The sequence below is a fragment of the Dermacentor albipictus genome, chromosome 3, assembly GCF_038994185.2.
Source record: "Dermacentor albipictus isolate Rhodes 1998 colony chromosome 3, USDA_Dalb.pri_finalv2, whole genome shotgun sequence".
Classification (NCBI taxonomy): Eukaryota; Metazoa; Arthropoda; class Arachnida; order Ixodida; family Ixodidae; genus Dermacentor; species Dermacentor albipictus.
This window is the reverse complement of record NC_091823.1, coordinates 5,754,614-5,766,750: the sequence shown is the minus strand read 5'-3', so window position 1 is coordinate 5,766,750 and position 12,137 is coordinate 5,754,614. Positions and strand designations below refer to the sequence as shown.

Genomic DNA, 12,137 nt, shown 5'->3' with positions numbered 1-12,137 from the left:
GCGAGAAGTATGAGGCAAGATGCTTGTGGCGATCTCGCCTCAGTGTTTGTTCTGGATTTCTCAAGCTGACATGACTGCCGTGGCAGCCTTCTCGCAATTTTTAAAAGGCCCCTTTTGGGGCCACCAAATAATGCCTTGGCGGTGCTCGCATATTGCTTGCCATCCGTGACCCCTTTTTGCAGCAGTGCCATTCTTTAATGCCGACAGCTAAGGCTTGTTACATGCGATAGGAGTGCCTAGGAAGCAGTTAAACGAGTGAACACAATCGGCAGCCGGATGGAGGAAGGTGGTGGGGAGGGGCACTGGCCTCCTCGCCATTATAGTTTTCTCACATCAGCTCTGCCATGCCCCTATTTGATTTTTTCATGCAACCCGGTTATAACAATTATCGGTTATAACAATGTAATTTTTGGGGCACTTGAATATTGTTATAAGTGGCTTCGACTGTACATGTGTTCATACTGTCCAAAATTCTGTGTCACCTCTTTGTTGTGTGCTGTACAGCTTCACTGGTCATCCACCTTCATTGAGTGGAATGGCTCATGATTTTGCTGTTTTGTTCTGTTCACTGTCTGTATTGTTCCATGTGCCCTTCTGCAATGTCTTTGGGCCTTGAAGGTATTGGAAATAGATAAATAAATAAGTAAGTAAGTAAATAAATAAATAAATAAATAAATAAATGGTACATGGACACTATAGTCGGATACAACTCAAGTCTGCAGTAAAGCCCTGCCCATGCCCTTATAACTGCCAGCCACTGTTCCTCCGCGAGGCTGCAAATAGTTTGTAATTCAAATTTTCCCTGTTACCTAAATAAGGCGGTAACCACAAAAATAAAATTATAAGTGCATAATTATGTATTTTTTCACTCGTCTATTTAGTGTAACGGTAAAAGCCCAATTCTTTATTGAACTGAAATAAAACGCTTGCTACGCTGCAACTATTTATAGTCAAGTTTCACTTCAGTTGGCAGTGAAGTTTCATGAGTTAAACGGGGTCAGCAGTGAAATTAACTGTACTGAGGACTTTTGAAGAGCGAAATGCTCAGACTCCATACACTTTGCTGGTCTGTTGCATGCCTCATTGCTTCAGCCGATGGAAAGGCTCTTCAAGAACAGCAGACGCTCCAGAGGTATCAAGTACGACGCCATTTTGAAATGGTCGCATGGCGACAATTTTGTTTGCTTCTGTGGTTGGCTGGTGGAGTAACAACCCCGTGCAGTTTGTGTGCCTTAGTTGCCAACTGCTCTTTTTTTAAGTTATATCCTACTATAGTATGTCATTACTGATGTCAAATCCGTGCTTTCTTCTTGATTCAAGACACTGTCCCCTTCCAGTTACAACTCCATGGCTTTTGGCTACCCACTGTTGCTCCTGCAAAGCTGTTCCGTGATGGACCCTGTGTTATGAATGATATGCGACCACTGCCCATTCTGTTTACAATATGCTATTAGAGATCCAAGAACCACCACACAAAGAGAAAGAGCAAGCGAACGAATGAAGGAAGCTCTGCTGCCTGCCGCCGCTCCGCCAGGCCTGCAGCATGATACCATATCACCATGTTTTGGAGAGACGTGCAATTGGCACTTGCAGATTATCGATCACTAGCGCCTCCAAGATAAACAAAAGCTGAAGCATCGCGTCGGTGCAGAGAAAGACTTGGATTTTGTTTATTCTGTTGCATTTTGACTTTTGTAAATGTGTACTTGAAATGCAAGCGATTTGTCGCTGCGAATAATAAACCAGAACACGCAACTTATGTGCACACGACAAGCAAGCGACATGAAGAAGAGCAGACGTGTGGCTACGTCAACTGCATGGGCGAACCAGAAGTCGTAGGTTCTCAGAGATCGACTAATAGACAGCGTTTACCCAGGTGACATCACCTGGAGCACCCTGTTGACATCAATATGCATGAAGGGGGCACTTGCAAGGCAAGCATTGGATTGTTGTTTTTATCTGTGGCGTCCCTACAGCGCGTGTTTACATAAAATGGATTAAAAAATGTCAGAGATGGTTCAGGGGACTGTACTCCTGAGCAGATATCAAAATCTGTGATGTCACGGGGAGATAGTGTGGGAACATACAAGTCTCATATTTTGTTTTTGTGCCTTTCTGGCTTGCGAAGTGCTGCAAAAGTGCAATTCACCAATTCGGATTGATTTGTTTTTCCTAATAAGGGGCCCTTTAACGTGGCTCGACTTGTTTTTTGTCATGTCAAATTGGGCATTAAAAAGCAAACCACAGGAAGAAAAACGAAATGAGAACTCCCTGTTTTTAAAAATGCAATCCCCATGTTGCCATTCATCTCAACAACACCCATGCAGAATCCTCTGACAGAAAGCTTGCTTACCTTTTCTCTCTCTTTTTCAAGCAGCTTTTGCATTGAACGTTGCAGTCCCTCATCAAGAAGGTCTGCCAGTTTGACTGTGTCACCAGAGCGTGTCTTGAACTTCTTCCTGCACACAACCACAATGTTAAATAGCGGTGCACATTAAAACACAAGGCGTGTCCTCCTATGAAGCAAATATTTAACTTTAAAGGCAAGTCTCACTTTAAAAGTAGTATTGCTCATAGATCTACACTGCTGTTGGTAGCTCTGCTATCAGCAGTCTTTCTGAAGAATGCAAAAATTAAAAGAAAAATGGTCAGCCACTACCCTGTGTGTCGCATGCTGATTATGTATATACCAAGATTACCATATTTTATAAATGGCTGCAATGGGGATCATAGCTCAAAATGTTTTGAGCAATGATTCTCAATGATTCAAAATGATTCTCAATCCAACGGTTACAAGGAAATGACGCTATAGAATAACCAGCACATTGAGCACCGAGATCAGAAGGCTCATCAAGGCTATTCAGACTACGAGACAACTAAATACAGTAGGATATTACTGATGTGTTTTTAGAGGATCACAGAAAAGAAAATACATGGTCTGGCAAATTATAACTTCTGATAATGCAGGCAGCAGCACTACAGATCAGACAAAAAATTACTTCCACATAAAGCTTCATTTGAAGATAAATGAAAAGCTAACAAGCTTTTTAAAACCCCCTTAATAATGCTGACTACCTGATGATTATAATGAAAGTTAAACACTCCTCTCTGTAGCGGTCATAGCCGTCAATCACACGAAACGAAGCTTTCAATTTCAATCTGGCACTTGAGTCGAATGTTCAATTATAGTAGCAGCATTCTTTTGAGCACTCTCAGCCCTTTTTAAGTCGCCATGCAGCCGTGTAACAGGCACAGCATCAAAGGTCACGACAGTGTCTACAAACAGACGTGTGAAATGACCACTTATACTTTCATGTACCTCTTCCTTGCTTACAATGTTACGGGCCATGTTGAAATTGGCAACAATACTTCAGACAATCAGTGCTTTTAATGTACTAATGCCATCATCGCAGTGCACATATTTATGATAGCTGAAATTAGTGCCCATTCGTGCCACAGCATCCTTAAAACCACCTGTCAGGCATGTGATACTCCAGAGGCCTTCTGCAATTGCTGTGATTACTGCAAAAAACATCCATCACTTTATACCCCCATTGCCTGTTTAAACGACAGACCTCTTTTGGAGTGGAACATTCTGGGTCCACAGAACAACACTCAAAGTGCACTGAATTGAATTCTCGGGTTTTACATGCCAAAACCACGATTTGATTATAAGGCACGTCATAGTGGGGGACTCCAGATTAATTTTGCTCAAAGCGCACTGCTACAACAAAAGCACTCTTGCCATTTTTAACAGTGTATGGCTTCACCAGTAGGCCTGCACGACAGGTGCCTCTGTCGTGCAGGCCATGCTACTCGCTGTATGCAGAACATGTCTGCATATTGCACACCTACATAGTTCACTGTACACTATCATCTGCATTCTCTCTTTCCTCCTCTTTTTCCGTTATGTAGAGTAGCAGGCCAGAGAGACCAAGCATCTCTGGCCGTGCTTTTCTCAAACTAAATGTTCACTCTTCCTGCACTTCTTTGGCAGATACATCGACTTTGTTGATATCTTGCATTTGCTTGGCATGTCTTCAGTGCAGACATGCAGCGGTCAACATTGGATGCCACAGCATTCGCAATGCTTCGTCGAAGTTTACGAACTTAGCATCCTGGAATGGGAGACATAACACACGAGAAGCTAATGCACATTACTCGATCAAAACTAGAACGTGACTGGCACTTTAGACCATAGCTCGAAAAATGGAATGAGGTTCTACTGTCACTGTTGATCTCACAGATAGGCAGAGAGCACAGCGAGCTGTAGCAGTATTCTCGGGTGATCATTTTTGGAGATACTAACACCTCCACAGGATTCCGCGCGACTAGGCACTGGATACGTCAGCGTATACAGCCAACAGCGTCTCTGCTGCTTTGCCAAGCTGGCTATCAACACAAAGTGCCAGGAATGGTGCCGACAATTACTTCAATGCATCTTGTACCAACTCAAACGAAATCTCGAGAAAGGCCCTAATAGGAAGTTTTAGAAATAGAGTACTTAAGCCTAAGCGGCTTTGCATACACAAAAACCCTATCTCCCCAATTTCCATTGTAGGCTCTTTGCATTCCACTGTACTTTCTCTGTGTTGCTTTGTAAGCCTGGCAGTTTTCTCAGCACAGCCTGAACTGCGGGCGTCATGCAGTCAAGGTCGCACTTCGCGTTAGCACCTACATTGCAACAAGCAAACATGAAATGCTCCTGCGGCTTCAACTATCGTGAAGCTTCAAGTAGTAGACATTAAGCAAAAGCCTGTGAAGTTTTCTGTGCTGTTGAGTTGTTAAAAAAGTGTTGAACTTGCATTTTTGCATGAAAATATTTGAATAACAGTACTTGGTAAGCACACTTATTCTAGGGATGAAATTGCTGCATTCTTTGGAAGTAAATCAACATTTTTCTTTGAGTTTGCCAACATGTGGCACTTGTGTCAAGGTTTTATGTAAATCCTGCCATTCAAACTACATTCACTTTGAAACTGTTACATACTTATCGCTATTCATTTAAAACCCAGATTTATATTCACATAAGCCTAGTTATTTTACAATTGTTAGTTGCAAGCAGTCACACATTCAATGCTGCCAGTATAACAGTTATGGCTAGTTACAATGTCAAGCCATAACTCTTACACTGGCACCATTGGAGAATGGAAAACAGGATGGAGCTGCATCCAGTTCCTGGATGCAGCTCCATTCTGTTTCTACAAACAATGTCAGCATCCAGGAACTGGATGCAGCTCTTTGCCAAAGAACAGTGATCTGAGGCTATAACAAAGTGGACACTGAGTGCAGCAGCTTCTGTGTCTCAGGCTATCTTCACTGTGTAGTGATTTGGCGAAATTGCACACGTCTGCCTTCTTTTATTTATTTATTTTTTCATCTTTTAGCAATTCTGCACTTCTAAGTGTGAATGTAATCTGCACATGAGATCCCCACACATACACACAGAAAGAGAGACACAGAAAAAAAAACTGCATGCAAGTTCATGGTTCACTTTTTAAAACTGAAGTTATAGCTATTATGAGAACATACCAGATCATGATAAATTACGTTTTAGACGTTTATAACAGACAGGGGAAGAATTCATTCTTAAAACTCGTACCACAAGCTCCTAAATATCAGGTTCATAAATTCCCTGATCATGTGTGTTAGGTTGATTCTGCCTTCAAGCAGAGAATTTATTGCCACTGGGCTAAGCGCACCTGAAAATAGTGAGAAGTGCAGCTGAAAACCTATGCCCTATATCATTTATTGCTCACAAAAAACATATGTGCCCGCACAGAATAGGCAATCGACGTTATGAAATTTTACGGCTTTGTTCTGTTTTTCTACACTGTTATCGTTGCTGTTGAGATAGCGCTACAAAACATAAAAGGTAAGATGAACAAAGGCAGATGAGGAGAACAAAAACAACTTGCTTGTAGTAAAAGATTACAATCACTTTGTCAACCCCACTTTCCTGTGGAAGGTCTAACGTGGGACAAACAAGCTGGCGCATAATTTGTCTTCAGAAAACCATCAAGAATCAAACCTGCCAACTCTCTTCCTCACGTGAGATTGTCATATACAAAGCTGAGCAGCGGAGCCTACGGCTCTACAGCTTGCATGCCGTAGTATGTAAGCCCAATTACACGAGCAAAAACCAGGCAAGCAAGATTAAGATTGCAGTCTTCACGGTTGGAGAATGTTGCTGTTGCAACCAATGGGTTTCAAGCCTAAAGAATCACTGAAGTCTGCTGCCTTTTTTTTTTTCAGATTTACTACATATTAATGAGCACCATTTTTTACAGCACACCTTTATGACCACCTGCTATTGCGACATCTGGATGCTCGACAGTTTGTGAGTAAACATGTTGCACTTTACAATTAATCGTGGACTCGTGTAGAGTGCAACAGTTTGTGGCATGGCTGTTCTTTGTTTGCATCTCTTAGTCATAGGTCAAGCATGCTCTTGCTAAACTTAATAATTCTTGGCAACTTAACTCCATAAATAAATGTTAAGGAGTTCACTAAAACTAAGGAGTCAACTCTACCTATAAGTCGCTGTCCTTAAATACACTCCGACATTGTCATGATGAAAGCTTTCTGGATCATCAGAAGTGTAGAATGTGTAGAAAAATTGGGTTATTTACGGTTACTGTAGCAGAGGTAGTCGCCTGTAGGTAGATACTGAAAAAGCTGTTTTGAGTAAACATTGAGAAACATAATGATTTGACAAAGAGATTACTCCAATTAGTTTATTTACCGGTTTTGTAGTCTTGCTTAACATCGATATAGCGCTCCTGGCTATGTGCCCAATACATTCTAACTCCATTCCAGAATCTCTGGCTCCCTTTCCATTTCCAATCCATCTGCTGGACTGGCGCCACCATTCCATTCACATTCCATTCCAGTTGTTTAAAAATGTGAAATGATACTGGAATCAATCCACAGAATCATTCCAACTCCCGAGTTGCCACTCCACAACTCTAGTAAGATAGTTTCAGGGAATAAAAATTTTAAACAGAAGTAGGAAAGAATGCCAAGTGTGAGCTTTCAGAGGCATGTACAGCAGAATCTCGTTCATACATGTTGGAAAAAAACGCAAGAAAAAACATACTAACCGGGAAAATGTATGATCTGAAATAACTAAAAAATCTGATGCACTCAACCATAGTTGACATCTCCGTAATGCGAAGCGTCGTGCAGATCGTTGTGGTATGAGACGCCAACAATCGTTAACTGCTAATGCTCCGGTAGCTCAAGACGCATTTTGTTGTTTTCCTATTGCGTGGTATTTTAAGAGGGCAGCGCCGGATACTGCCGAAGCGAAACGTGATGGCCAATTCGTGCCACCTGCAGCAGGGAACAGTGATGGTGGTGATGGTCGTGGTGAAAAGCTTTTATTGCATAATAAAAGGAGGTGTGGACCCCCTAGGGGGAACCCACATACTGGTTGGTGTCCCTAGTCCGGGACCCCATTGGTCAAAGCCACCGTCCTAGCTCTCTGGACGAAGGCCCTTTGGGCCTGAAGGCCTGAGTATAGCAGGGCTGCCTCCCAGTCCTCTCATGTAGGGTTGGGGTTGGGGGTTAAGGCTGAATTTCGCTGGCAGGCCAATACCATGTGGTAGGTGTCTGCTACCTTGCCACAGTGCTGGCACCTTCCGGTGACCATAGGGTCAAATTGTTTCAGATAGCTGGACATAACACAGTGTTAGTGAAAAGTCTCAGGAGCATGTGTTCATTCGCCCTGCCGAGCCCCTTAGCAGGCATAGGATATCGGCGATGACTATCTTTATAGTAATATAGAATTTCTCTAAATCTGGTGGAGTCTGCCCTCATCCTGGTCAATAGCACGTTTGGATTATCACCTACACCTACTAAAAGCGTGCTACCAATGGCACTATGCACCACACAGTGATAGCTGTGAATGCGGCGTGCGATGGCCTGGGTGGAGATTTGCTGGTATCGGAATAAGGAACTGTGCACGCTGTCGTTTTCATGTGAGACGGGTGGCAGTATAATGTTCTTGATCGCACGCGCCTCACGCCTTTTCTTCTTCACATGGGATCTAACGGCCGGAAAACATGTACGACCGCAGTCTGCAGCAGGGAGCGGCAACGCGTTTCAATTATCGCCTATTAAAAGCATGTGCTACACTTCTGACAGCACCGTGCGTTATGAAACAGATAGGCAAAGATGCTTATCACAATAGGATTGGCAGTGATAGCTGTGAATGTTGCGTGCAATGACCCCAGAGAAGATCTCCTGGTACCAAATTAGAAACTGAGTGTGTTCACTCAGTGCACACATGTGTGCACCACATGCGTGCAAAGCCTGTGGGCTCTGCATGCATGCGAATGCAACATTTTAAAAAAGCTCATTTTCTGTAAGCCAAGCACACAGCTCTAGCAGTCAACTCACTTGTCCTCGCCCAGTACAACGCCAAAGCAGCAATGGTCCAGTCGCACCTTAGAAGTGTCTACATAACCGGCCCTTTGTCCACAGGCAAACACAGTGTTGAAGTGCTGTGCCTGAAAAAATACAGTGGTGAGCTCTTGAGTGAGGCATGCAACAGCAACAGAAATGAAAAGATTGATGAGACAAAAACTGGGATGTGCCTTTTGCCTTATGTATACACATATTCAAGTGCATGCAACAGTGCGACTCAAATTTGGATGCCAAGTTCTGATGCCAGTGCATATTTTATAGCTGGCTCACACTTGCAAGTGATTATGGGCTGAAAGGTGTTTGTATGATTTATTATGGACCTAATAATCATATTCTTATTCATTTTTTTATTCGTGCAGACACTGGGTAGCCAGATTTAATTGTTAAAGCCAATAATGGAGCATGGGAACATTGTAGTAAGTGGTTTATTTTAACACAGAACACACAAAAGTTCAGGGTAGGGCAGCTGCTCATTGTTACGTTTGAGTACACTCGAACCTCATTATAATAAAATGGGATATAACGAAATAATGAAAATAACGAAACTAATAAAATTCCCCTTGAAATCCTCACAGAATCCGTGTATTTAAAGCCACATTTTAACAAAATGAACTTGTCGTCCTGCCAATCTGAAACGATCTAGATTCGTCTCCGATCGCTCGTCTCGTTGGCCGCGGCAGTTTAGAACTACCTCTTCTCCACGTCGAATATGTCGTCGAGCAACATAAGTCTTTTTCACCGCCGCGCATAGCAGCACATCTGCGCATAAGCCTCTCTTCACTATCACACTTTTCCACTGACCTCTCTCCCTTGCACATGCCTTGCTGCGTAAACCGTGCCATGCTGCGCAGCTATGCGTGGCGGTGCGAAAGATTAGTGCATGCGCTTCTGGACGCCGCGCAGGCAGGTGCAGCGGGGTATGGCTTCCAAGATCTCCCCATCGCAATCTCGAGGGTTACGTGCAAGATGCACCATGCTGCCCAGTATTGTGCAGCAGTGCGAAAAAGTGCATTCACTTCTCTCTTTCTCTACAGAGCGCCATGCATGCTAGACCTGGCCTCAGAGACCTCCGGGTGCAATCTGGGGGTCACGCTCAGGTCATGCATTAGGGTAATTTTTTTACCTACACAGGCTACACGAGTGTAGCTAGCGTAGGAAGTCGACATTTTTTGTTTACTTGGTGTACAAAAGTGTAGCTCCACCTACCTACACAAAACGATTTTTTATAGCTGTAGTTTAGCATGAAAACTACACTTTCTACACTGTGGTTTTGTTGACTGTAGGCAGCAGACGCCCAACGACCAGACTGGCATTGCAAAGGAGTGGCACCATTTTGCCTGTGACTACTGGCACTAATATAGCGACGATAGTGAATATTCACTGCAAGGACGGTAACAAAGTGCTGGTACGACTATGTGTCACAGAGGAAGGTGAGCGAATCTTCCAAGAAGATAAAATTATTATACTCTCAGATGGTGCAGGCTGTTTCAGACTACACACTGCATTATACGCATTGAGAAGCTGTCTTCACGCGCTGCACATTTATTATTTTATTTATTACATACTGCCAGCCTGGATGTCAGATGCAGAAGACAACGCGTCGTCTGGTCTGATTGGCTACAGCCCAGCGAGCCAAGTGTAGAACGCGGTGTCACAGTCTCTGCCTGGCACTACACTCATCTACACGAGCTTGCATGAAGCGTAGGTAAAAGAAAATAGCCCTATTCTTTTCTCCCTCTCCCTGTGATGCGCTGTGTGGTCTATCAGCTGGGCACAGCCTTAGAGTTCGTACTGGCATCAGTGCATCTCGAACCCCACGAGCCGGCCAAGCCAAGCTGGCGTGGCAAAGTTCGCTTGCCACCTCAATCACACCAGTGATTGAGGTGGCAAGCGAACAGTGATTGAGGTGGCAAGCAGCACGTGCCACGTGCTGCTTGACCATGACGAGCTAAGTGGAAAGCGAGTGCGAAAGACCATCGCAAGGAAACAGAAGGCAGCTATCTAAAGGCTGTTGCATCACGTGCTAAGTCGTGTGTTGCACACGCCGTAGATTCTTTTGTTCTTTCATTCAAATTTCATCACATGCGTGGCCATGTAGCAATACCATGGGCTACAAAGCAGTCTTCTTATTCCATGCTTACAAATGTGCACCCATTGGGCATATACTGCAATGAACGGTTATAATGGATATAACAAAGTAATTTTGGTTTCCCCTTCAACTTGGTTGAAGGGGCAACATAATGGAGGTTCGACTGCATCGTTCAAAGCGATATTGCTATAAGTGGGTTCAACTGTGCTTCTTTTTGTCTAAATAAAATGTTTGAATGTTTGTCCCTCTGCTTTTTGTGTGCAACCAGGTTATGACAATTATCGGTTATAACAATGAGGTTTTCTTAGCACTTGCATATTGTTATAGGTGGGTTTGACTGTAGAATGATTTCACTTGGCTGTCCTACAGCTGTGGTCAACAATAAAAATTTTCTTGCCCCAATACACTGTAGGTATTATCTGCCAAAACACCACAAGAGAATGAAGTAGTGGGAGAGCTGGAACAAATTCCTGATACAGTGCAAGACATGAGACAAGGAAAAAGTATGGATGACACGAGCAGCGTCTTTCGACTGAATGTTTAATATTGGCATATGTTTTCCATAAACGTTCAGATGAAAGACAGGACTTGTGTCGTCCATACTTTCTTCCTCGTCTCGGTCTTCTTGAACTGTAAATCACGAAAGCATGGCAAACATGTCAAAATATTGGTTTTAGTCCACTTTCAGCCCTAATTTGTACACAGAAGTGTTTAACCTTTTCCCTGCCATGCCCATTGGGCATCATTAGCCCGTTATTGATGGTTTGAAATGCCGCTTTTGAGACCTTCTGCACCGCTTACGAACGCATTGCATCATCGGAGGTGACGAAGGGGAACTATATTTTTGTTTCCTATGCAATTAGCTTTTTTTCCCACTTGGCGCTGATTTTTGAACACGCTCCAATGTCTCACGATCGTCAAAGTAGAAAGTAAAAATGGGAGCCTCCGGAAGAAGCACGCGCTTTGAAAGATTGCGTGATTCCACAGAGTCTGTGGCTGATTTTATTGGTGAATCTAGCAGCAGTGAGCCTGACGATGCTGCCTCTTTGTCTGACTTTGACTCTGAGAGCAACAACTATGCAAACCAGCCTGGAACAATGGTGGCCGCAGAGCGGTTAGTTTTGCTTTCGGCCGTCTTCATTGTCGTTTGGAGTTCTTGAGAGCCTGGCAAGATGAAGACTTCTAGAAACTGCAAGAAATGCTACGACAGAAAAACCGAGCAGAAAGCAAGAGCTGCTATGTTTTACATTGAGGAACTGCTTTTTGCATGGCACGGCTAAACGTAGTGCTTGCAGTTCAATTTTTGTCGTGGAAGACCCGTTTAATAAAAAATTCAGTTTTTTCGGAGATAGTGCCTATTAGACGGCAATATCTTTTGCATATCTCATCAGTTTTGTTACATTTTTTTTTCTTAGTAGATATGAAGGGAAGCCAAAAAGTAAAGGGACGTTTCAGAAAAGGTACATTTCTTCTAATAATAGAAAACTGAAACATAAATTTTTTTTTTCATAACCTCTCTGCATTTCAACGCACTTTGCCCAATGTTTCACAAGTTTTTTTATTCCGTCAGAAAAAAAGTTTTTGAATTGCACCTGTAACCAATTTTGCACCGCATCAA

General features: G+C 43.2%; 1 protein-coding gene across 1 annotated transcript in view; it reads right to left on the bottom strand.

The window, feature by feature from the left end:
• The window catches only part of ArgRS (arginine--tRNA ligase-like protein), an 82,225-nt gene that overhangs the window by 21,290 nt on the left and 48,798 nt on the right, over nt 1–12,137 (bottom strand). Inside the window, exons 9-10 of the mRNA XM_065454341.1 lie at nt 8,404–8,513; nt 2,354–2,459 (exon numbers count right to left, since the gene is read on the bottom strand). Coding sequence (XP_065310413.1) covers nt 2,354–2,459; nt 8,404–8,513 — 216 coding nt within the window. The remainder of the gene's footprint in view (nt 1–2,353; nt 2,460–8,403; nt 8,514–12,137) is intronic.